The 26,957-nt window shown below is 45.9% G+C and overlaps 1 protein-coding gene across 1 annotated transcript in view; it reads left to right on the top strand.

Annotated features, from left to right (window-relative positions):
• Nucleotides 1–26,655, top strand: part of DESI2 (desumoylating isopeptidase 2) — a 40,342-nt gene extending 13,687 nt beyond the window's left edge. Inside the window, exons 2-5 of the mRNA XM_081114433.1 lie at nucleotides 18,365–18,437; nucleotides 21,466–21,559; nucleotides 22,826–22,967; nucleotides 25,050–26,655. Of these exons, the coding sequence (XP_080970559.1) occupies nucleotides 18,365–18,437; nucleotides 21,466–21,559; nucleotides 22,826–22,967; nucleotides 25,050–25,277 (537 nt within the window). The 3' untranslated portion in view covers nucleotides 25,278–26,655. The remainder of the gene's footprint in view (nucleotides 1–18,364; nucleotides 18,438–21,465; nucleotides 21,560–22,825; nucleotides 22,968–25,049) is intronic.
• Nucleotides 26,656–26,957: the final 302 nt, after the last annotated feature.

Here is a 26,957-nt window from a genome sequence, read left to right on the forward strand (position 1 = left end):
GGGTAGGGCCGATTGGGGGGTTGGGGCACTGTCCCCTGTCACACTCAAGGCAGGGTCGATGGGGAGGTTGCGGTGCCACCCCCTGTCACGCACAGAGCAGGGCCGATCAGGGGGTTGAGGAGCTCCCCCCTGTCACTCACAGAGTAGGGCAAATAGGGGAGTTGGGGCACTGCCCCCTGTCACACACAGAGCAGGGCGGATATGGAGGTTGTGGCCCCGCCCCCTGTCACACACAGAGCCGCAGGTAGATCAGGGGGTTTGGGCGCTGCCCCCTGTCACACTGATCCCGGTGCTGGGAGGCCTCGCGGCTCCGCTGATCCCAGTGCTGGGAGGCATATTACCCTTTTACTATATAGGATTGAGGCCTGGTGCACAGGTGCGGGCCGGCTGGTTTGCCCTTAAGGGTGTCCTGGGTCAGGGTGTGGGTCCCCACTGGGGTGCCTGGCCAGCCTGGATGAGGGGCTGATGGCTGTTTGCAGCTGGTCACACACCCTTCAGGGTGAGGGTCCCCACTGGGGTGCCTGGCCAGTCTGGGTGAGGGGCTGAGGGCTGTTTTCAGGCTGGCAAGTGACTGAAGCTCCCAACCGCTCCTTTTTTTCTTTTTTTCTTTTTTATTCTGGGCCAGCTTTAGCTCTGAGGCTTGGCTCCAGCTCTTAGGCCTCGGCTGCTGAAAGCAGGTATCTGGTTTGTTTGGGTTCTATAATCGAAACACTGTTTCAACTCCAGCTCTGAGATCCCGGCTGGCTGAAAGCAGGTTTCGGGGGTTTTGTTTAGCTTCTATATTTGCAACAGTGTTTCAAACTGCAAGCTCAGAGGCCAGCAGCGGCAGGTGGGGAACATTGGAGTCCTCTGTCACTGAAGCAAGCAAGCCTCATGTTCGCTTCAAGCTGCCTGGCTGCCGGCCACCATCTTGGCTGGCAGTTAATTTGCATATCGCCCTGATTAGCCAATGGGAAGGCTAGCAGATGTACAGCTAATTACCATGTTTCTCTTTTATTAGATAGGATGATAAGATTATTATATAGGACTAGAGGCCTGGTGCACAAAAATTTGTGCACTCAGGGGGGTGGGGGGGTCCCTTAGCCCGGCCTGTGCCCTCTTGCAGTCTGGAACCCCTCTGGAGATAACAACCTGCTGGCTTAGGCCTGCTCCTGGGTGGCAGAGGGCAGGCCCAATCCCTAGGTGCAGCCCCTGGTTGGGCTCAGAGCAGGGCCGATTGGGGAGTTGGGGCGCCGCCCCGTCATGCACAGAGCAGGGCAGATTGGGAGGTTGCGATGCCACCCTCAGTCATGCTCGGGGTAGGGCTGATTGGGGGGTTGGGGCACTGTCCCCTGTCACACTCAAGGCAGGGTCGATGGGGAGGTTGCGGCGCCACCCCCTGTCACGCACAGAGCAGGGCCGATCAGGGGGTTGGGGCGCCGCCACTCTCACACTCAGGGCGGGGCCGATGGGGAGGTTATGGCTCTACCCCATCACACACAGAGCAGGGCCTGTGGGGTGGGGTGTTGGGGAGCTTCCCCCTATCAGACACTGAGCAGGGCTGCTCAGGGGGTTGGGGCCCCACCCCCTGCCACACACAGAGCCGCAGGTAGATCAGGGGGTTTGGGCGCTGCCCCCTGTCACGCTGATCCCGGTCCCGGGAGGCATATTACCCTTTTACTATATAGGGTAGAGGCCTGGTGCATGGGTGGGGCCGGCTGGTTTGCCCTGAAGGGTGTCCTGGATCAGGGTGGGGGTCCCCACTGAGGTGCCTGGCCAGTCTGGGTGAGGGGCTGAGGGCTGTTTTCAGGCTGGGAGTGACTGAAGTTCCCAACCGCTCCTTTTTTTCTTTTTTTCTTTTTTATTCTGGGCCAGCTTTAGCTTGAGGCTTGGCTCCAGCTCTTAGGCCTCCGTGCTGAAAGTAGGTTTCTGGCCTTTGCTTACAATGTTGCGAATATGCTGGCTGAAGTCCAGCGGTATTCGTTACAATGTTTCTTAAACTGCCCACTCAGAGGCCTGCAGCGGCAGGCGGCGAACCTTGGTTTCCTCCAACGATCCTCCGTCACTGAGGCAAGCAAGCCTCATGTTAGTTTCAAGCTGCCCGGCTGCCGGCGGCCATCTTGGCTGACAGTTAATTTGCATATCTCGCTGATTAGCCAATGAAAAGGGTAGCGGTCATACGCCAATTACCATGTTTCTCTTTTATTAGTGTAGATAGGTTTATTGTAAGGATCATATTAATCGATTTACGTAAAATTCCTAGCCTGGTACTTGTCATATGATAAGCACTAGAAAGTGTTAGCTGTTGTTATTTGAAGGTTTATAGAAGCTAAGGAGCTCCCATTTGTGTACTTTCAGCAGTTGGAACATGTAGTGACTTGATCTTTGGAATCTCTTCATTTTATCTGGAGTGTTATCCTGCAGAGAACAAAGTGCTACCCAGATTGAAGCCGTAAAGGCAGGCTGTTGTATGCTTGACACTAGCTCTAAAATATATGGAACATTGGGCTTAATTGTGTCGCCTTGTTTTGCCCTTTTGTGTTAGACTTGACAGCTGGTCTTTAGCCTTTTTTCCAGATGAACTTAATGGAACTAATTTATAAGCCTTTAAACATTTATAGAAATCATGAAAATAAACAACCTGAGATTGGTTTGTATCTATAGTTTAAGTGTAATTTCTAGCCCATTGTCCAACACATTCAAAGAACCACCAGATAAGGGATTTAAATGATAGCTGTCTCCATCAGTTCTCAGTACATGCTGTTGAGTGTGTTCTAGTTTATACTGAATCGTATGAAAAGAGTTGTTTGGTTGAAAATGCAGTTGAAATTCTAGTTCCCAGAAGGAACATATCTCCTAGATTTTCTCTCTCTTTCAGATATGAGAGTTAGTTATAGTTCCCACAACAGGAGACCTCTACAGCACTAAATTAGTGGTCAGGTGGGGATGTTACATGGAATTTAGGTAAATGGTTGGTGATGGCTATTCCTTTTTACTTGTGATGTAACATTAGCGGTCACCATAATTTCACACTTAAGTGAAAAATGATGAATAGTAATGATCTCCATTTTATTCTGAAATTGTTCAGTAACTTCCCAAGGTCACACAGCTAAAAAGCAGGAGGTAGGATACAAATCCATGAGGTCTGGTTCCAGGCTATGCCACAAAGACAAAGATGGTATACAGAAAATCAAGGCCATATCTATACTAATAAAAGGGTAATATTCTAATTAGACCAGGTCAACCGGCCAACTTCCGGACGTCTGACTTCCTTCCGGACAAAGCCATGGTGGTGGGGGCAGAGGCAGTTAGGGGCGAGATCAGGCTGGCAGGGGAGAGCAGTTAGGGGTGGGATCAGGCTGGCAGGGGGTTAGCGGTGATCAGGTCAGCAGGGGAAGGCCGTTGGGGGTGACCAGGCTTGCAGGGGAGGGCAGTTGGGGGCGACCAGGCCAGCAGGGGAGGGCAGTTGTGGGCATTAGGCAGGCAGGCAGGTGAGTCGTTAGGAGACAGTGGTCCTGGATTGCGAGAGGGATGTCCGACTGCCGGTTTAGGACATCCCCCGAGGGGTCCCAGATTGGAGAGGGTGCATGCCAGGCTGAGGGACACCTGTCCTCCCTCCCCCGTGCATGAATTTCGTGCACCGGGCCTCTAGTCTATATAATAAAAGCCTAAGCAACCATTATGGCAAAACGACCAGTCACTATGATGCACACTGACAACCAGGGGGCAGACGCTCAACACAGGAGCTGCCCCCTGGTGGTCAGTGCATTCCCACAGAGGGAGTGCTGCTCAGCTAGAAGCCGGGTTCACCGCTGGCAAGTGCAGCGGCAGTGGCTGGAGCCTCTCTCCTCCACAGCAGCACTAAGGAGCTGCAAGCATGCAGGCAGTAAGGAGCAAGGGGTCCTGTACTGCAAGAGGGATGTCTGACTGCTGGTTATTCCCCAAGGGGTCCCGGAGTGCGAGAGGGCACTGGCCGGGTGAAGGACACCCCTGCCCCCCACCCTAGTGCACGAGTTTCATGCACCAGGCCTCTAGTGTGAAAATAGATACAACAAGATATGTGATAAAAACAAAAGTAGGTGAAGGCTAAGAAATCTGGGTCCCATTTATATAGCTTAGCCACTCTATGTGATGTTGGGCATATTATTTGCCTGAACATCCCTAATGTGATTTACATATTTTACATAGACTGTTCTCATTACGAAAAACAAAGTAAGTGAGAGTGCAGTTTATTTTAGAGTGGCATTCAAAAAAATGAGTTATTAATTTACTATATATGCACATATTTCCATTTTAACACCTATCAAACTGTGATTGTTTACATTCTTAATGAGTTCCTATGCATGAGGACTGTGAATTAATCATCCTTGTATCGCCAGTGTCTAGCAGAGTCCCTGACACATGGGAAGTATGCATACATTTTATGAAAGCAAAGTTGTCTAACTTGCTTTATAGCTTTGCGGGAAATCTTTAAAATGAGATTTATTGTCTAACCACTATGCTGTACACCTGAAACTAATTAAAATTAATATAGAATGTAAACTGTAGTTGAAAAAAGAATTTTTAATTAAAAATAAAATGAAGTGAAATTTAAACTGAAACTCACAAATCGTTCTAGAACAGTGTTTCTCAGTTTTAACCTGGACCAACTAAGAAATACATTTTATATCATACCCATTATGCACACACAATACTGAAACAAAATGTTAAGGAAACAGCTTGCTTTGTGTGATGTCCTCTGATAAGTTCTGTTTCATTATTTTTTGTTCATTTGAAATTATGCTGGTGTAACCCACCAAAATGATTTCAGGATCCCCTGAGAGGTTCTAAGACACCTCTCAAGAATGCAAGCTCCGTGAGAACAGGCACTTCATTTTCACGTCTGTATTGCTGGTGCTTGGCACATAGTAGGTGTTGAGTAAGTATTTCTGGAATGAGAGAAAGAATGGAGAGGCTCTTTTCCATACGTCACAATTAAGGACAAAACAGAAAAAGCAGGAGAGATCTGTAATACTGTCAACAGTTAAAATATATATATTAAAATGTATCTATATATAATTAAAAAACACACAAATAGCATTATAAACTCCTTGCTACATTTCAACTCATAGTGTTTGAGTGGTCTACTAGAATAGTATAATACCTAAGCATCATGGAGGAAGCAAAGTTAAGTAAGACTCAGTCTCAGACCTCATGCAGTTTAGAGCCCAATCCAAGGGAATAGTCAAGTACAAGTAGGCCTAAAAGAAGTTTCAAGATTTTACCAACATATTTGACATCAGTCACAGACACAACTAAAGCTAAGTGCTGATAGGAGAATTTTCTGGCATAGATGTGATAATAGGATCAAGAATTAATGACAGTACCCTGCCTCATCTATTTCTCATCACTAGTAGAATCAAACTGTGGATTATATATAAAATAGATTTAGTCTTAAAAATATTCCAAGGACATTTGGTTTGATAGTTAAAAATGTGTTCTCCGTTAAATAAGTTAATTCATAGTAATCCTGAGTGTAGCTTGTGGATCCTAAAAATTAGGTCTTTCTGCAAGCACAAGAATTTGTTTTTGAAAATTAGTTGGCCTGGTTGATAAAGAGGAGGAAGCTTTAGCTTTGTACAAAATACATTTTCTTGGTTTTCGGTTACCATGTAAGTATGTAGTTTTGTGTGCTCACACTGATGAGTGCAGGACTGTGCTTAGGAGCTGTTAAGACTTACAGTCCTTAATTAAGGCAGCCTTAGGCTAACCTTCACATTTATCATCAAAACGAACTTGTGCAGAAGAGGAAACGGGTTGAAGAGCTGGAACAGATGTAAATAGGGACTTGTCCCAGTGAGCTAGGAGCGTGGCTACCCTAGCTTTAGTGGATGTGTTCCTGTTTGGTTACGTTATCTTGAAAAGAAATAAAAAGAAGCTTTACAGAACATTTATAAAACTTGAAGCACTATTAACCAAAAACCCCCTGGCAAATCTTTTGTAATCAGGAGAGATTACTTTCAAAGATTGAAAGTAATCAACAATTTATAAATAGCATTGGAATAAAAATGTTTTTGTTATGTAACTTTTTTCCTAAGATCAAGAAAGTGAGTCATGTGCTTATTTTAGTTCATCTCTAGTAGTGAAAAGATTGAACATTTTCTTAGAAATAATAATGGAATAGAACCTATTCTTATAGTGTAAAGCAAGTTAATAGACAGCCCTAGGTGTTCATGATTTCATCTAAAAAATACTGAAATATCTCAGTCAGTTCATTCAGTGAGGCTTTTTTAACTCCACTTTATGACTAGCCAGATGCTAAGGCACCGTCGGTAGCATTTTAATGTGGTTTCCTGTTAAATAGCAGTTGCTGTAGGATTATCTGGGACTCAACCCCAATGGTACCAAAAGGACCTGACAGGATAGTTGAACACTGTGAACAGGAACACCAAGGACAGTTTTATATGAGATGGAACTATAGTAATTATCCCACGATTTCCACTAGTCACAGCTATTTTGGATTTGTAACTCAGTAATCAAACGCCTTCTCTATTCCCTAAGCGCCTTTTTATGGCAATTAAGTAAAACACTTGCTCTAATCCACAGGAACCCAGGCTCTGGTTTTTCAGAGGAAACAATCATGCTTTATACTCATGCAGACCATTCAATACTACCTTTTCAGGAAGGAAGGCCCAGACCCCAAGTGGTTAGTTAAGTGTTTTAAGTTCCAGACTAGGGAGATGGCATTTATCGTTTTGTTGCTTGCGAACAGAAGCATAAAATTTTATTAAATCCATAAGACATATCATTGACCAAAATGAAGTTTAATGAAAGTTCTTTGTCAGAAGATTAATTTAACATTTTAATAGTGTATGACTATAATATAGCACAGTCCTCTTCTATAAACTATGCTTTAAAATAATAAATAGAAATATTTAGGCCTCTTTTTCTGCATTGAGGCAAATTTGGGCTCAAAAGTAATTGTACTTACGTATTTACTAGAGTCCCGGTGCACAAAAATTTGTGCACTGGGGGGGGGGGGGGTGGGGGGAGGCGGTCCCTCAGCCCGGCCTGTGCCCTCTTGCAGTCTGGGACCCCTAGGAGATAATGACCTGCTGGCTTAGGCCTGCTCCCAGGTGGCAGAAGGCAGGCCCAATCCCTAGGTGCAGCCCCTGGTCGGGCTCAGAGCAGGGCTGATGTGGGAGTTGGGGCGCCACCCCCTGTTATGCACAGAGCAGGGCAGATTGGGAGGTTGTGATGCCACCCTCAGTCACGCTCAGGGTAGGGCTGATTGGGGGGTTGGGGCACCGCCCCCTGTCACACTCAAGGCAGGGTCGATGGGGAGGTTGTGGCACCATCCCCTGTCACACACAGAGCAGGGCCAATCAGGGGGGTTGGGGCTCCGTACCATCACACACAGAGCAGGGCCGATCGGGGTTGAGGAACTCCCCCCTGTCATACACAGAGCAGGGCTGATCAGGGGATTGAGGAGCTCCCCCCTGTCACTCACAGAGCCGCAGGGCGATCACGGGGTTGGGGAGCTCCCCCTATCAGGCACAGAGCAGGGCTGATCAGGGGGTTGGGGCGCCTTCCCGTCACGAACAGAGAAGGGCGTATAGGGAGGTTGTGGCCCCGCCCCCTGTCACACACAGAGCTGCAGGGCGATCAGGGGGTTTGGGCGCTGCCCCCTATCACACTGATCCTGGTGCCGGGAGGCCTCGCGGCTCCGCTGATCCCGGTGCTGGGAGGCATATTACCCTTTTACTATATAGGATAGAGGCCTGGTGCACGGGTGGAGCTGGCTGGTTTGCCCTGAAGGGTGTCCTGGATCAGGGTGTGGGTCCCCACTGGGGTGCCTGGCCAGCCTGGATGAGGGGCTGATGGCTGTTTGCAGCTGGTCACACACCCTTCAGGGTGGGGGTCCCCACTGGGGTGCCTGGCCATTCTGGGTGAGGGGCTGAGGGCTGTTTTCAGGCTGGCGGGTGACTGAAGCTCCCAACCGCTCCTTTTTTTCTTTTTTTCTTTTTTATTCTGGGCCAGCTTTAGCTCTGAGGCTTGGCTCCAGCTCTTAGGCCTCCGCTTCTGAAAGCAGGTATCTAGTTTGTTTGGGTTCTATAATCGAAACACTGTTTCAACTCCAGCTCTGAGATCCCAGCTGGCTGAAAGCAGGTTTCTGGGGTTTTGTTTAGCTTCTATATTTGCAACAATGTTTCAAACTGCAAGCTCAGAGGCCGGCAGCAGCAGGCGGGGAACGTTGGCTTCCTCCATCATTGAAGCAAGCAAGCCTCATGTTCGCTTCAAGCTGCCTGGCTGCCGGCCGCCATCTTGGCTGACAGTTAATTTGCATATCGCCCTGATTAGCCAATGGGAAGGGTAGCGGAGGTACGGCTAATCACCATGTTTCTCTTTTATTAGATAGGATTGCCTTCCCGCATATTTTAAGATGATAATCTTTCTGTGACTTGTTTTTTCCTGTCTCTTGTTATATTAATACTTTAGAATGCTTTGAAAAGCCCCCTAAAGCAGCAGTCGCCAACCTTTCGGACCTCACAGACCACCAGTGATCTGCGGACCACCGGTTGGCGACCGCTGCTGTAAACCAGTGACACTGGCTGGCACCAGAGGAGGTCATGTGTTAGTGGTTCTTCTATGGCCATCTTCTGCATAGCTACCATCTCCATAGTCTTATAAGTGCAAGGCCAGAAAGTCCAAGCACCCAAGTTGAGATGTGGCTCTCCAGTTCTCTGCTCACACCCCTCATGAATGTATAAGCATTTATGAAACCACTGCCTTGCTTACAGAGACCTTTTACTCAGAGTTGTACTTCCCAAGAATAGGAATCATTGCGTGTACAAGCTGTAGAGTCAGATAACTCTGCCATTGTTTGCTCTTCAATTTAGTGAGTTGCTGCTCCTGGTTATTTGATATCCTCTCCCAAAGGTTCTTGAACATTCTGAGAATTAACAGAGAGCCAGAACTGATCTGCTAGAACAAAAATGTTAGAAAACGATCATATCCTAATATATATAAAAAGCCAGGGGCCGTCACAACCGAAATAGACCGAACAGCAGGCTGTGTGGGGCGACAAGGCCGGCAGGGGTTTTAGTGAGGGACGACCAAATGATTGAACAGCAGGCTGTGTGGGGTGACCAGGCCGATGGGGGGAGGGTAGTTGGGGGTGACCAGGCTGGCAGCAGGGAGGGGGCAGTTGGGGGCAACCAGGCCAGCAGCAGGACAGTTGGGGGCGACCAGGCCAGCAGGGGGGCGGTGAGGGGCAACCAGGCCAGCAGAGGGGGGCAGTTAGGGATGACCAGGTCGACAGGGGGGCCAGTAAGGGATGACCAGGCTGGCAGGGGGGCAGTTGGGGGCGACCAGGCTGGCAGTCAGGGAGCAGTTAGGAGCCAGCGGTCCCAGATTGTGAGAGGGATGTCCGACTGCCAGTTTAGGCCCGATTGCCAGGATTGAGTCTAAACTGGCAGTCGGACATCCCCAAGGGACCCCGGGTTGGAGAGGGTGCAGGCTGGTCTGAGGGGGACCCCCCCTCCCCGCCCCCCCCCCCCCACACACATACATACACACTGTGCACGAATTTTGTGCACCGGGCCTCTAGTTGTCAATAACTATATGTGTTTACTGCTGCTCACACTTAATGTTTACTGTGATATGGGTCAGGCACTCTTTAATTTATATGTCATTAGTTTGCTTAATCCGCACAGTAGCCCTCTGAGTAGATACTGTTGACCTCTATTTTATAAATACTGGGGGGATTTGTCTCTTTCCCAGGTCACGCTAGTACCTAGTGAAGCCAGAATTCAAACGAAGGCCTTCTGTCTCCAGGAACTGAATTGGAACCCAACTTTTGAGACAGATTGGGTACCTTTAAAGTTATCAAATATTTATGAAAATAAAGGCCAAGAGCCTCAGATTCCTGACACACCGCCCAGTTTCACTATAGTTCACAAGCTTCAACCTGTGTGAGTGGCAGTACTTGGCTCCACCTTTTCTTATCCAAGCGCTGGTCTCTGAAGGAAACGCAGGTAGAATAGAAGCAGGGTCCTTGTGACTCAGCTGGCACATTGTGGGTTTCCCTCTCGACCTCAGGGAAACTCGCCTTAGGTTAGGCTGACCTGATGTGTCCTCGGGACAGATGGGGTGGTAGGTGGTTGACGTGGAGATGTTGTGGTAACTGCTGTTGGTTCATGGTTTGAGAGAGGCTATTTTGTGGTAGCAACTGGCTGGTTTACTGTTTTCCTTTGGTATGTTAGGGGTTTAAGAATGTAAACTAACTCAAGTGAAAACATGTGATCTCTCATGGATCCCTGAGGGATTATCTCGTCCGCAATGAGTAACCTTAACTATACCTCCTGTAGTGGACCCGCCTGCTGTTCTGTGTCACTCCCGCCCCAGCAGGGCCTCTGTGTGATCGTGTCGCTACACCTTCGTCCGGCCTCTGCAGCCGTCTTGGAGCGCGGTCCTTAAACTGTCCCCTAACCCTCGTTGTGCTCTTACACTTGGTCCAAATCTAGGCATAAAGGTGCTCCTTTCCCAGTGCAAATAAAGAGCTAAGCTTTCAGTTCAACTTGTCCCAGATTTTCCATTTTTCCCAGTCATGTAATTTTAAACTTTTGGCATCTGCTACTATTTAGACAACAAATCAATGAAGACATACCCAACAAAAGTGAACAGAGATCTTGCTGACATCCAGTCATATCTAATCGAGCAGCTTGTTTTGTTTGTTTGTTTGTTTTTCCTGGATACATGTTCTTGGCTGTAATTTCATGTTGCATATTTATGACATGTTTTCTGTTAGAAACTACCAGTGTTTCATGGTGTTCTACCAGAGCATGAATTTCCATATAGCAAGTTGAGAAGCTCTGTTGAGCTTTGTACAGAGATTTGATCTCCAGAGATGCTATGCGCAAGGTTTTGACAGTAGTAATTTTTTTAAGTAACAACAGAAGATGGAAACCAAGATAGAAAAGCACTGAGAAACACTATTAATTTCTAAAATCTTAAACTACAAGAGGGTAATAATTTCTTCAGCATGAATAGCAATAGCAAACCAGTATAGGGGAGTTTCACAACCAAAATCATTCTGTAAAAGGCCTAGCCCTCCTATATCTTTTGTTTTGTTTTATTTACAGTTATCTCATTAAATCCCCACTTAAAATAAGCATCATCCATATTGTCTGCATAGCCGTGGCAGGGCTTTGAGGCAGAAGGACTGGGTAAGACATGCTGACCTTGAATTAAATGCCCGTCTTCCACAGGCAGCGTGCCCAGTTTTTAAAGATTGAGCCTTCCAGGCGTGTTTGCTAATTATGGAGTTAGGGAGCCCTAACAGGAGCAGAAACATTTGGAGGGCATCTCTCTGACTAGCTCTCCATGAAGGTTTTCTTCTGAATCCATTCAGGGAAAAAAAAATCACACCAAAGAAAAACATCCAATTCACTTTATAACGTGAATTCTAAAAATTTCGTCATTAATGTGCTGCTGTTCATGTGTGAAAAGGTAGCTGATCAGAATACATATATTACGAGTTGTGTTTTTTCTATTCTTGTGTTGTTTTTAGCCTGTTTTCCACATATTTTTTAAAGCAGCTGGCTGGAATTAAGAATGTGGTCTTTAATCCTGCCAGTGTGGCTCAGTGATTAAGCATTGACCTAATGAACCAGGAGGTCATGGGTTCGATTCCCTGTCTGGCCAAATGCCTGGGTTTTAGGCTCCATCCCCAGTAGGGGTCATGCAGGAGGCAGCCAATCGATGTTTCTCTCTCATCATTGACGTTTCTATCTCTCCCTTTCCCTTCCTCTCTGAAATCAATAAAAATATTTTTTTAAAAATGTAGTCTGTAATTTGAGAAGTAACCTATTTAAAGGTTTTTAATTGGGGATTAGAGTTCAAGAACTAATGGGACCATCTTTTGCTTTTGTATTATTAGAAAGAGACACTTTCTTTAATGTTCTTGGAAACACAAAATGTTTTAATTTTTTCTAGTTTATCTATTTTTTCTTTTGTTGCTTGTGTTCTTTTTTTCTTTTTTAAGTATGTTTTTAATTGATTTCAGAGAGAGGAAGGTGAGAGGCAGAGAGGGATAGAAGCATCAATGATGAGAGAGAATCATTGATTGGCTGCCTCCTGCACACTCCCCTACTGGAGATCGAGCCCACAACCCCAGCATGTGCCCTGGCCTGGAATCTAACTGTGACCTCCTGGTTCATAGATCGACACTCAACCATTGAGCCACACCAGCAGGGCTTGTTGCTTTTTAGTTTTGGTAGTTTATGTCTTTTGATGAATTTGTCCATTTCATCTCAGTTATTTAATTTGTTGGTATGCAGTTGTTTATAGTGTTACTTGAAATACTTTTTATTTCTGTAAGTAGAGCTACCTATTCATAGATTTCTAATTAGTAAATAGTTACTTCATCTTTCAAAGAACTTAACCCTTAAATTTGGGGGTCTTTTTGGAGATAAGAACACAAACAGAAAAGCAGAGAGTTACTGAGTCCCTTATTGTTACTGTGAACAGTAAGTAAGCACCACCAACATCAGTTCCTGCCTGGCACAGAATATGGAGATCGAGCCTTGGGGGGAAAATGTTAGGAGTGGGTAGCCTGCTCTTTAGTTCTGTCCAAAGAAATATCACTGGGTCAAGAAATTCCTTTCCCTGCAACTTGTGGGCTTCCTATAACCTTGAACAAAAACACTTGACCTAATTGTCCAACTTTCCGTTTGAGAGTAGAGATAACACCACCACATACAAAACTACCAGGTATTCATTTTTCATTGTAGTGTCTCAGCAATTCTTTAGAAACCTTATATAGGTCAGATCTCCATATACCGAACTCCAAAGGCTGACCACATTTTTGGATGGTACATTTTCCCCTTTTTAAAAAAAATTATATTTTATTGATTTTTTTTACAGAGAGGAAGGGAGAGGGATAGAGAGTTAGAAACATTGATCAGCTGCCTCCTGCACACTTCCCACTGGGGATGTGCCCACAACCAAGGTACATGCCCCTGACCAGAGTCGAATCTGGGACCCTTGAGTCCACAGGCCGATGCTCTATCCACTGAGCCAAACCGGTTAGGGCTTTCCCCTCGTTTTTAAGTTTCTCCCATTTTTACAGATTTCCGCATTTATAAATTGTTTATGTTTTTAAATATAAAGTCTTGAGTGCAGGGAAATTTCAAACTAAAATAGTATAGTACATACCCAGGCAGCATGCAGGAGTCCTAAGTATGAAATCCCTAAGCAGGGATGAGATTATTGTCATTTGTGAAAAGGCAGAGGACAAAAGATTTCTGAGTTCAGGATCCCACTCGGACAAATGCATTCCCATCCCAGCACTGTTTTTACCCTTTGGCCCAAAGTCACTTTCATATATAATTTTTCTTTTTCATGAAAACCTTTCTATCTCTCAATAAAACAGTTAGATTCCCATTATAGGCATTTATTACAAAAGCACTTTGGGAAGGCTATTTACTGCTCAACTAAAAGATAAATTGTTAAAATTAAGTGATAATGAGACATTAAATGGAAATAAATGTTCAATTTACTAAGAGTTTAAAACATTGTAGACGGTGTTTTATTGTAGATGTTCTGGACAAACCATTAGTATATATGCTTTTTGGAAATATACTGTATTTTGAAAGAGAAGCTCATGTGTGAAAAGAGAAAGGTCACAAAAATAGAGCTGTCAGCATCCAGGGGAAAAAATAAGCCTGCCTGTGCCGTCGTTATGGAACTCAGCAGTGTACAGGCCAAATTATTGGTTGCAAACGCTATAAACAATGGCATTTCGCACGTGGACAAGGCGATTTAAGTCCTAGAGCTGCCTGCCAAGGAAGCTGCTCCTGGGGAAAGACTGGCAGCGTGGTTATGGGGACCGGCAGGGTCACCTTGTATTTTCTGCTTGGAAAAGGAGAAGGGGAGAGGTGAGCCGGAAACTCGGAAAGTCATCTCTTCTGTTGAAGGGAGGCAAGGACCAGATCATTCTCTTTAGTTCCCCTACCTTTTATTTTGAAAATATGTAAACCTTCACAAAAAGAAGTCGTAAGGCCTGGCCGGCGTGCCTCAGTGGTTGAGTGTCGACCTTTGAACCAGGAGATCATGGTTCCATTTCCTGTCAGGGCGCATGCCCGGGTTACAGGCTCGATCCACAGTGTGGGTGTGCAAAAGGCAGCCAATCAATGATTCTCTGTCATCATTGGTGCTTCTCTCTCTCTCCCCCTCTCCTTTCCTCTCTAAAATCAATAAAAATATATATTTTTTAAAACACTGTAAGAAGTACAATCTGTATACTTTCACCTAGTGTCACCAGTAAAAACCACATTAGCTTTCTCTTACCCTCTCCTACACCACACAATCACACAGAAAGTCAGGTGGAATGCCCTGGGTGGTGTGATTCAGTGGTTGGCCATCATCCCAGGCACCAAAAGGTTGCTGATTTGATTCCCAGTCAGGGCACATGCCTGGGTTACAGGCTCAATCCCCGGTAGGGGGCGTACAGGAGGCAGCTAAGCTATGTTTTGCTCTCACATCAATATTTCTCTCCTTTCCTTCTTCTCTCTCTAAAAATCAATTAAAATACACACACACACTCACACACACACACACACACACACAGTGGGGCCTTGACTTACAAGTTTAATTCGTTCCGTGATGGAGCTCGTAACTCAAATTACTCGTATGTCAAATCATTGTGACGTTCGCTGCACCAACTAGCGGTGGGGTATCTGAAACTGGCTCGTACGTAACCCGAATTTTAGCTCGCAACTCAAAGCAAAAAATTGGCCGAGAGACAGCTCATATCTCGAAAAAACTCGTTAGTCAGGACACTCGTAAGTCAAGGCCCCACTGTATACATATATATATATATTAAAGAAAGTAAGGCAGAAGCATTACAGTATTTCACCTGTAAATACTGCAGCATCTATTTTCTAAGAAGACAGTCTTACCTTAACCACATTATTATCACATCAAAGAAATTTTCAGTTGATATAATATCATCTAACGTACAGTCCCTATTAATGTCTCCCCCCAGTTGTCCCAATAATGTCCTATTGGCTTTTTTTTTAAATCTAAGCTCTAGTCAAATTCCTTAATTGTATTTAGTTGTCGAATCTTTTAAATCTTCCTTTGAAGAATAGCCACCCTTTTTTTACTTTAATTATTTTTAAAAGACCAGACCGCGTTTCTTATTGAGTATCTCACAGTTAGCTGGTTTTTCCTTATGGTTATATTCTCTTTAACATAGTTGACAAGAAAACTAACAGGAAGTGGCCTTTCTGTTTCGTCACACCAGGAGGCACATAACATCAGTTTGTCCAACTATTGACAATATTCAGTTTAATCACTTAGATAAGATGATACCGTATTTTTCCATTGCAAAGGTAACTTTTTTCCTTATAATTTAGGGAAACGTAGGGTTGGTACTTGGAGACTCTGTGACCATTGCTTCTCAACAACCCTCTCCCAATGGTTTTAGCATCCATGAACCTTGTATCAGCAGGGGCTGCAAAATGGTGCTTACCTAATTCTGCTTTCACATCTACATTGATTAGCTGGCTTTCTGCTATAAAGTAGAGCTTTCCCTCCTTTTCTTCTTTTTTGTCTTACTATAGGCTCAAATTTTTTTTATTCAATATGTGACAGTTCATTGTTGTCATTATTCTCTTCGATACTCAAATTTTTCCAAAGTTGACCAATGGAAGTCCCTTCAAACCAGCTTCTATATCATTTGCCATGTCTCCATTCTTCTGCTTTTGATCCCCTGACAAGTATGTCCTGGAAAATACTCCCTATCAGGTCCTTGAGAGCATCCTCCTCCTTTTTATGGCTGCATCATATTCCAAATGTTGTGTGGATATATCATAGTTTATTCAGCCAATGCCCTTGAGAATCACACTTAAGTTGTTACCAGTATTTTTCTCACACAAGTAATGCTGCTGCTTGTGATGTTTGTATACATGAGCCTATTCCCTTATGATAGTATAAGGATTCAAATAAAGAGAAACAATCTGGAAATACGGAGTTAAAAGTGAAAGTATCCCTTTATACTCCCTCCCACCCCACCCCTGAATACCTGCTCTCCTCTCTCAAACTATTGACACTTTGTTCTGCCTCAGACTTTATTTTGTTGTAGTTGATGGTGGTTTTTCTTTATTCTTCCACTAGAGGCCCAGTGCACAAAATGTGTGCACGGGTAGGGTCCCTAGGTCTGGCCAGAGATCAGAGCTGATCGGGGCCTTCTGGCTGCCAGCCAGCGCCTTCCTTCCCTGGCTGCCAACTGGGGCCTTCCTTCGTTCTGCGCCACCTCCTGGTGGTCAGCACACATCATAGTGAGCAATCCAACTCCTGGTCTCCCGGTTGGACTGCCGAGAGGACACTTTGCATGTTAGCCTTTTATATACATAGATACTGAGTATGTAAACACACACACTGTTTATTTTATGGAAGTGTGATCATGCTATAATATATGAATGGCGTTTTTACTTTGTGCCTTAGATACTGTTTCATGTCTATGTGTATTGAGTTACTTCATTCTTTGTAGTAGCTGTAGACAGTGATAGTTCATAATACAGATTCACCATAATTTATTTAATCATTCTCCTACTGATATTTAAGTTGTTTCTAGTTTTTCAGTATTATAGACAACACAGTTAATAAGCTGGAATGTGTCTTTGCATATGCTCAAGTATTTCTATAGAATAGATCCCACAAAGTAGACTGGTTAACTATCATTGAGTCACTCTTCTGCAGTATCTCCTTCACATTCCTCATTACCAAGTATTAGCAGTATATTTTGTATTTGCCAATCTGGTGGATAAAAAAAAGAATGATAGCTGTTGTTGTTTTAATATATTTTTATTGATTTCAGGAAGGAAGGGAGAGAGTGAGATAGAAACATCAGTGATGAGAGAGGATCATTGATTGGCTGCCTCATGCACACCCCCCACTGGGGATCAAATCCACAAACTGGGCATGTGCCCTTGACCAGAATCAAACCTGGGACCCTTCAGTTCGCAGGCTGACGCTCTATCCACTGAGCCAAACCAGCCAGGGCAGTACCATACTCTTTTAATGAATATTTTGATAGTTAGATGAGAAAGTCCCTTGTTCTTTTTCAAATATGTTTCTTCTAGGTATATTTGAGGGCGAGGGAGAGAATCAACTTTATCTATGTTTTCCCAGCCATGTATGAGAATGTGCCTTTTCCCAGGTCTGGGAGAAAACTGACTAGGGGTTGGAGTCAAAGTTGAAACTTAAATAAATCTAGAAAAATTAAAGATCATTTGATCTTCTGACCTGGGAGAAATCTGATAGGTTTTGTAACACTGTTAAGTATTACCCAAGTGTGTGTTTAATGAGCTTTTAGCTCATTTCCCTTCTTCTAGGTATAACTCTCTACAGTTTGCCTTTTTAACCCCTTTGACAGTCAGCCCCATAATTTCATATCGCACCACCTATGTACATCTTCTCCCCTCTTCAGGCATTTCTTCCCGTTCTCCACCCAAAAAATTTTCTATCTTGGGAAATGTTATTTGTTCCTAAAAAAATCCAGTTTAGGTACGACCTTTTCTGGGAAGTTTTTTCCATGCCAATGATAAGAAGATTGGTCCAACCTTTGTGCCTCATATTGTTTATTTCTGTAATATCATTATCAAACTTTGAGCTGAGTCAGGACATATATGCCATATACATTTTTTTCAAACATTTTTTAAAATATATATTTTTTTATTGATTTCAGAGAGAGAGGGAGAGGGAGAGAGAGATAGAAACATCAATGATGAGAGAGAATCATTGATTGGCTGCCTCCTGCACACCCCCTACTGGGGATCGAGCCTACAACCCCGGGCATGTGCCCTTGACCAGAATCGAACCTGGAACCCTTTGGTCTGCAGGCTGACTCTCTATCCACTGAACCAAACCAGCCAGGGTTCAAACATTTTTTAAGAGTCTCATGCTCTACCAACTGAGCTAGCCGGGTGCGGTTCAAACATTTTTTAAAAAGAACAAAATATCCCTGTCTTCAGGAGTTTACCAGGGAATGAAAGAGAAAGCTTAGCTAGAAGAAAAATAGATATGAAAGCAAATGTCAGGTGGATTTTTTAAGTCACTAACAGAATTTTTATATCAATTTTTCCCCCCAACCTGGCCAGGTTTAGATTTTATGCTCTCAATGTGCTTGTATGAAATTGAGACATTCATTTTGGCCCAGGAAGGAATTCTACATGGGCTGTGGCACAAGCAAAGGCACAGAGATAGGACTAAATGGGTTGTTATCAGAGGTGGAAGGGAAAATACCAAGAAATGGGATCAGTGTGGGGAGTCGTAGCTTCCTGTAATGTGGAGCTGAGTCATAAGGAAGAGAAGTTCTGAATCTTTCCTTTTCTCCTAGTACTGGATGAACGAGTACACCTCCTCCATTGGGATTGGAGTTTTTCATTCAGGAATTGAAGTGTATGGCAGAGGTAAGTGTACACACGGTCTCAGTACACTTTCTGAAGGTTTTTTTCTTTAAAGGAATTGCAAAGTCATAACTATAGTGCTTCCTTTTCATTTTTTAACTGCTTCCATAACTTTCTATTGCAGAAAAGTAGATCATTTTCCATATTTACTTAGAGCATGTTTTGAGGAAATGCCTAAAGTTGAATGTATTGGGAAAGAAAGTACCAAAGTACATGAGTGTACATTCATTTAGTTATCTTTTATTCAGACCTAGAGGCCCAGTGCATGAGTTCGTGCACAAGTGGGATCCCTTGGCCTGGATGACAATCGGGGCCTATGGGAGGGCCTGGCCGGCCAGGGGAGAGGCTGCGGGAGGTTGGCTGGCCCGGGCAGAGGGCCGCAGGAGGTTGGCAGGCTGCGGGAGGTTGGCTATGGAAGCATACTGACCACCACCAGGGGGCAGTTCCTGCATTGAGCGTCTGCCCCTGGTGGTCAGTGCACGTCATAGCAACCGGTCAACCGGTTGTTCGGTCATTCAGTCACTTAGGCTTTTATATATATAGATACTATGTCTTTTTAAAAAAGCATTTTTCTTTTGAGATTGTTATACCACAGCAATCATTTTGGTTGGAGAAGGGTTGGTTCTAGCGAGTGCCACACTTGAAATACCAGTTTCCGGAGGGAATTTCAGTGATTTGTGTTTGTAGACCTACAAGTGTGTAGTTCTAAAGTAGCAAACTCTGCCTTGATTACACCCAGCTTCTTGCTGGGGAACGATGGTCCTGGTCATTCATTAACTCAGCTCTTTTTATTCTTTATTACCTTTATCCTGGCAAGCACGCGGGGGCACTCACACCTAGCAGCTCTGCTCTCAGCAGCTTGGCCCTTTGTTCTCAGTCCCACTCTCGGTGAGGATAATTGACTAGTGAGCAAGTTGTGAGCAGTAATAGTGTGCGTCAGACAGACCACATTGCCAGTTTATCCGGGCTGTAATAATATATTAGCTTGAATCATAAACTCACCCTGTAGCAGAAACGCCTTCGTTTATAGCATGGCTTCGGCTAGGCGGGCTTTGTGACCTCTTTGAATGTGTTCCTGCATTTACTCAAAAAAGGCTGCCTACACGCCAGCTTAGCTGTTACAAAGAAAAGGCTCGTTTAGGAACTGTGTCAGTATGGTGCTCGGAATGTCCCTTCTCACGCTGCACATTGCCAGCTGCGTCCCCGCGGGGTGCAGCGTATTGAGTGTGGGCCCTGCAGGTCTGCGGTGGCAGCTCCAGTGTACTTGAAAGGCTGCGTCTACCTTCAGTGCTGGAGCACTGCTGGGGGGCGGGGGGGCCAGGGGGCCGGGGGGGGGGGGTGCACTGTAGTGTGGGGTTTGCTCCCTTGTTTGACTTGGCTTTTGCCAAAGTTGTGTGTGTGTTCCTTTTCCTCTGAATTGCATGGTGTGTTAGTTTAAAGTGCCATCAAGTCTTGAACCACAGGCCTGTGCTCCTGGAAGGTACATACGTAAGAGCCACTTTTCAGATGAAGAACCCAAACCTGCTGACAGTCATGCTGCGAATCAGCCATAAACCCAGGAGGAACCCAAGTGTCCTTAAGCACCGGTCCACTGCTCTTTCATCGGCCTGATCGCTGCTCCCTTCCATGAAACGATGTAGGGATCATTAGAATCATGGTTGGAAACATCCACATAAGCTTAGCAACGCTAGGACCAAGTACTATACGGGGGTGGCGGGGGGCAAAGTAGGTTTACGTATGGAAACAATACAATAACTAATGATTCATACACACAACTGTGAACCTACTTTTGTTCCACTCTCTATATTCCTGAAAGTGAATCTTAAACAGGAGAATAAAGGGCTCTCTGACTCTTCTGACTGCAGTTGAGAAAGTTAAAAATCCAAATACAGTCTTCCCGTGGCCAACCCGATTACCCACAGGGTTTTATAAAACCTGTCACTAAAAATGTTTTAATGTATATTTCAGTGTTGAGTGTGACACCTTTTTGTTATCTACATCATTGCTTTTTTCTGAAAGATCTGAATCAAAGGTAAACTTAGTGTCTGCCAGTTCTTTCCCGTGCTTTGTTCTAAGATGTTTTAAGGTTAGCTTTAATAAATAGTAGTGATGAGATCAATGTAAACATGTGTTTAGAAGTCTTTCAATAAGCCGCTGAGATTTGCCACGTAAATGCCTAAGTGTCTCACAGCAGAAGTGCGGACAGGAACTTGCGCTCCTCCTGAACATGGAGCCGTCCCCACGTTCACCTGGGGAGAGCTGGCATCACTGAGCCTGGCGGGCGGCCTGTGGTGCAGGGGACTCCCTCCCGCGGCAGCGTGTGCATCAGAGCGTGGGGGAGGGCTGTGCATAGTAACTGGGCAGTTTATTTCCTCTTGAATGGGGGAATTGAATTCCGTTTTTCAGGTTTGCTAATGTTTCAAAGATAAACCAGGAGTCTTCAGCCAGGAATCATGAAAACTCATTGTTTTTTTGTTTTTTATTGATTTTGGAGAGGAAGGGAGAGGGGGAGAGAGAGAGAAACATCAATGATGAGAGAGAATCATTGATCATCTGCCTCCTGCACGCCCCACACTGGGGATCAAGCCCACAACCGAGCATGTGCCCTGACCGGGAAATCAGACTGTGACCTCCTGGTTCATAGTCGACGCTCAACCACTGAGCCACACCGACTGGGCCAAAACTCGTTATTAGACAGATTTTTCAGTAAAGTACTCTTTTGACTTTTGATCACATTGTGCTGAATGAACTGACCCCTCATTCGTGTGGCAGGCTCGATCGCAGAGGCTGTATTTACGTCGGAGTGTTAGTCACTCTCCTCTTGCCAGTAAAATCAAAGTATTACTTATGACTGTCTTTCAGGTCTTTGGCGGCAACTGTCCTGTACAAGTAATAGCTAAATGAGATGTTTGTGAAAGCATTAATAAACTGAAACATATTTAGGTGCTGTTATCATTTATTAAAGCTAATTCAGCATTCTGTTTAAGTGTTGTGTGATAAATACTAAAAATCATGAGTTTTCTCTTTTCAGAATTTGCTTATGGTGGCCATCCTTACCCCTTTTCTGGAATATTTGAAATTTCCCCAGGAAAAGCTTCTGAACTAGGAGAGACATTTAAATTTAAGTAAGTAGGGAGGATTTTTTTTACACTGTTTAGTGCCAATGCTTGTTTTCAGGCATACAGAATTCCTCCTGTGGGCTGACATGTAGGAAGGTAACATGTGTAACGTTGCTTTAGTTGCTGACATTTCATGTTCAATCTCCGGAGCTGTGTACAGAAGGGAGTGGCCAGATGCAGCGCCTGGACAGCCTGGTCTCAGCCTTTCCTCAGGACCATGGAGTTACTCCTGCACGCTCAGCTGATCTGACTCCAGCTCGGCTTTAGAAAATGTTCACACCTAATCATTGCGTCTCCTCAATTTCCTGTTGGGGGAGATGGAGGAGAGCTTTATTTTAACCTGCCTAACAGCATCAACAGTCTCTTCATTGTCCTGATGAAAGGGACACTGTTTATAAATTTCAAATAATTGATTAGCCGGGAAGCTGTTGCTAAGGCGATCAACCTGAAGTGTGTGGATATGAGTGTGTTCTGGAGCCTCATGAGTGGTAAGCAGCACTGGAAACTGAATGCTGACCATCAGAGTCCCATCCCTTAATTAAGGTTTGATTTAAAGGGATGTTTACAATCTTCGCTTCAAAAAGCTTCAGAGAAACTTCTGGGCATGTTATAGTTAACTCGCCAAAAAGAGTGAAAAATAGTGAAATGAGGTTATGCCATGGAAATCCAGTGGAGGGCTGCACATGCCATCACGCCCATGTCCGTGGCTCCTTCCGCCCATGGCTGGTTGGAAACATTTCCCGCAGGAACGCGGTAGAAAGCCGTCCTGAATCTATTCCGTAGGCCTCCTTAGGTGGGGTTTCCTAATATGTTTAGCTTCCTGGGTTGCCCTACTTGCTCTAAAATCCTACATGCTGTTGGATAGTGTCTGTTACATTTCCAGGGTGGTAGCTGGGTGAGGGAGTGGGTTATGGCCAGCGTTGAGGGCAAGGGCAGTTAGACATGGAGTTGGTTCACTAACAGGGCGACCACTTATACACAGTTGTAAAACAACGGTGATGTTGCATTTTTAATGTCAGGGCATATTGTTTTATAAAGAAACTGACTGACTTTGCATTGGAATTATTCAGAAGTAGTGTGTATAAGAGTTTATTGCAGAAAAGTAGAAACAAAAATAATTGGCATTTTTAAAGTATCTCATTTATCTTTAGTCTTATTACAGAAACCTGCTTTGTTACCTCACCACGATATTCCTGGAAATATCAAATCTTTAAACGTGCTTTTTATAAAGACATAAACCTCACATAGCTATGTTTTTCTCTTTTCTTTAAGAGAGTCTGTTGTTTTAGGGAGCACGGACTTCCTAGAAGATGAGATAGAAAAAATTGTAGAAGAACTGGGAAAGGAGTACAAAGGCAATGCCTACCACTTAATGCACAAAAACTGCAATCACTTTTCTTCAGCTTTATCGGAGGTAAGTTACATTTTATCCTAAAAGTTCTTCAGTGATAACATTTCCTAGTACACTCACTGTCCCACTGCATGTAACTGATTCGTCCTTCCTGGTTCTTCGTGTTGTGTAAAGTAGGTATTGCATCTCTCTCCTGTCTGCATGGCCTTTCTAACATGGTGACGTAGTAACACAGCTTGGAACTGTGATTCTGTTTGCTGTGGGTACAGAGCGAGGACAGTGGTTGTGGCTGTCCCTTATTCTCATTCATGTTATTACAGCCTGAAACTCCGCTGTAAAGAAGTGAATGCCTGAGCGACTGCTGCTTTCCAGCCACTTGTATTTCTCTTGCCCTGAGTTTTAGTTGCCAACTTGAATTTTCTTCCCCGGCTCCTACTTATTCATAAGTCATTCATTTTTCCTGTCTTGGAATCTTACTCTGCCAGCTTCTCACGCAGGCACTTACTGTCCTTCCTAATTCTTGAATCCCAGGCAGACCAAAACTAGATCAGAATTACAGGACCTTGAAAAAGAAAATGGAAGAAAACGAAGGATGCTCAGATAAGGTCTAGAGAATTAAATAGCGCTTGAGACAGCTTCCCAACTCGCTGTCCTGGGGCAGCCGGGTACAGAGGTGGAGGAAAGTGTTCCAGAGGCTGTGAGCTGCAAGGAGGCCTCCCTGACCCCTGCAGGCATGCGTGGCCCTGGCTCTGTCCACCTCCCTCCCGGCTCCCATGGCATAGCGGCCAGCAGGACTGTAGCGGACTGTTGCGGGGCTTCTCCAAGTATGTTTCACGGACGTCGCGCCCCACATAGGAGTCTGTGAGAGCGGCATCGTCTCTGCCCCACTACAGATGGGCCGAGTCTGATCTTCACTGCAACACGGTCCCCAGGTGCTTCCTGTGAACATAGAAGTTGGAGAAGCATCGATGCCACAGGGGTGACCTGGGGGATCTTCAGGGCAAGAGGAAGGTGGCTCCGGGCTTTCTTGAGACTCGCATGACATTGTAAGGATGCAAACACGGGTGCTGACAGCTCACGGGCTGTGTCTTAGGCCAGTCCAGTTACTGCGCAGGGGTCGGGACACAGGCAGCTTCAGGAAGCATGTGGGTACACCAGGGGGGGGCAGTGGTCTCGGGGTGTGTCACACAGACCTGTGCTCACAGTCCCACTCCCGGGGCCGACCTTCAGCCATGCAGCTAGCCCTTAGCGTGTCGCGGGGTGAAAGGTCACACCTGTCTGCTTTTAGAGTGGACAGGTGGCAGTGTATCACAGAGGCCAGTAACCGTCAGGCATCGGCTAACCCTTAGGGAGGAAGGTTACAGTGCGTAATGACAGGTCCGCCTGTGTACACACCTGCTAGTTCGGGGACATAACCTGCTTGAAACCACTTTCCCAAGTCATCGTCAGAAGAGGTGGCTGGCCCTCTAGCTCCATGGCCATCATCTGGGACATGACTGGAGGCAGAAATGCTAAGGGGCCTTGGAACACGGCCTCAGTCAAGCCCGGTGTTGTCTGCAGGAGGAAGAGAACAGTAAAGAGCGAAGTTCGTTTTATGAAAGACCCACTTCTCACTGTGAAACGGGAAAGGGGTCTGGGAGGAGCCTCCGGGCCCTCGTCTGTCTGTCGTCCCTGGTGGCCCTCAGCCCGAGAGCCAGGCTTCCTCGCTCGGGGAGATGCTGCTTTCTGGGCCAGCGTGAGCTCCTGGGAAAACGGGGCCAGTGAGAGCCAGGAGAAACGGGCGCTAGAGACGGAGGGCGGGGAGAATTCACAGAGAGGAACTTACCCAAGACTGACAGTCCTCCCCCCGCCTGGGGCGTCTCTGCCCTCTGGTAACCCCTGTGGTGGTCAGTCCTCCCACGTGTGTCTCAAAGCAGTTGCAAGGACCACAGAAAGGAAGGAGCCAGGTGGAATAGCTTGTTTTACAGACATGAAAAGCAAGCAGCTTGCCGGCCCCTCAGGAAGGAAGGAAGGAGCTGTCAGTAGGGACCAGGCCCCAGCTGGGGAGCTGCTTGTCCTCAGGGGCTGCCTGACCTCCCTCCACCCTCCACCCTCCACCCTCCACGGCAGGTAACCTCTCACCTGATACACCTCTTCCTCCTCCAGATTCTTTGTGGGAAAGAGATTCCTCGCTGGATCAACCGCCTTGCCTACTTCAGCTCCTGTATCCCCTTTCTACAGAGTTGCCTCCCGAAGGAGTGGCTCACGCCCGCAGCCCTGCAGTCCAGTGTGAGCCAGGAGCTCCAGGGCGAACTGGAGGAGGCCGAGGATGCTGTCGCCTCGGCCGCCACGGCCGCCGCCGGCTCCCGGCCCGGGCGCCACACTAAACTCTAAAGGTCTCCAAAGCCACACACGCAGCACTGTCTCCGGCGGTTGAGTGTCACTAGCGAGAAGACGCGTATGCACAGCTGGCTCTCCCATCCCGTCTCACAGCTCAGGATTCCATTTGTACAACCAGCCACGCGGCGCAGGGGGAGAACTGCGTGAGCGCCCTCTGGTTTTTACCCACTTGTAATGCAGATTTTCTTCTTCTGTTTTCTACGACTCTGTTAAGTTATGTTTACAGTATTTTGTATCGCTGTTTACAGACCTTGCATGGACTCCTGCCACCGTAAAAGGAAAATCTCCATGTCTTCACTATCAGGCAGGCAATCTTTGTACACTTCCGACAATTGCCAGGCTCTGGCGTCAATCATAGGCACACACAGAGACCAGCGGTCGTGGGCATCACCTGCCTGAGAACTGTCAGGTTTGTGTGCGTTTCTGTTGAGGTTTGGGCACAGGAGGCAGAGCGCAGAGGAGCACACACAGCTGAGGGCTGGGGGCCTGGTCTGCTGAGAGAGCCCCTCCGCCTCCTCCCTCCCTCCCTCCCTCCCTCCCTCCGGGCAGCACAGCTCCCCTGGTTCCTCCCAACACCCTCCCCAGCGGAGGCACGCGCCTCGCCTCTGTCCGGCTGGCTTTGCTGCCTCTGACTCTGGAACTAAGAGGTTTTTCGTTAAAGTAACTGACAAGTGGTTTTGCACACGTGTTGGGAGCTTCATTTTTCTTTAACGCTGACGGCCTCCCTGCACAGGCGTTTGTGGGCGAGTAGGGACATCCTAAACGGTAGCCTTCCGAGCAGCAGGACGAGTTGACGTTCAACTGCGTGTAGCTATCCAGGCTGCCTTTGTACTAGACCTTGAAAACAGGTTAAAGCAACACACTCCAAAAAGCTGATTCTTGGATGTTTCAGGCGTTTTAGTACATCAGGGAGAGTAAGTTGTTAGTCTGTTATGGGAGTAGTTTCACCTCATCATGGAAAGCCTCGTCTCATTGACCTCTCGTTTGAAGTCACACTTGTGTATCTTTAAGTTCTTTTTTCCTGTTCTCTCAAATGTATGTCTCTTACGTCACACTCTCTAAGGATGGAACTGTCACACAGATAAGTCCTCATTAGCAAGGAATCTGTCAGCTCGAGTCTACTCCCAGTTTGGCCCCTGGATGTAAGAGCCAAGTCATTACATGTCACATTCAATTTTTCTGCCTTAAGAATGAATGTCCTACGTAAGACTGGATGCCGTATATACCGTACCCAAGGCAGTGACTTCCACTTTCTACACGTTGTTAGTTTAAAGTCATCTCTTATTTCAGCGTCTAGACTGGATTGTTAGTGCTACTACTCTTTGTAAAGATACATATCTTTCAGTAAACTACATTTTTAACTTTTCCATAAGCTGATTTTGATTCATTTTATCAACTTAAGCACACCCCGTTCATAGGGAAAACAAACCTCGAGTTCTAAGCATTGACCTGAGGAAAAGGAAGCCACGTAACCTACTTACGCTTTTGGCTTCTTCTGGGAGGAAAGCCGTCACGGTTACTCCCACTCTTGGGCACAGAGCACTTGATACAAGAGCTGTGGCAGGAGGGTGGTGGAGCTTCACGGAAAGGCGTCTTGGTTCAGGTCTAGCATGAGGTTAGAATACAACACTAGGAGTCAAGCAGTGGATTTGTTCGTTCGACCAAGAGTCCTGT

This window comes from Myotis nattereri (assembly GCF_964212035.1).
Source record: "Myotis nattereri genome assembly, chromosome: 20".
Taxonomy (NCBI): Eukaryota; Metazoa; Chordata; class Mammalia; order Chiroptera; family Vespertilionidae; genus Myotis; species Myotis nattereri.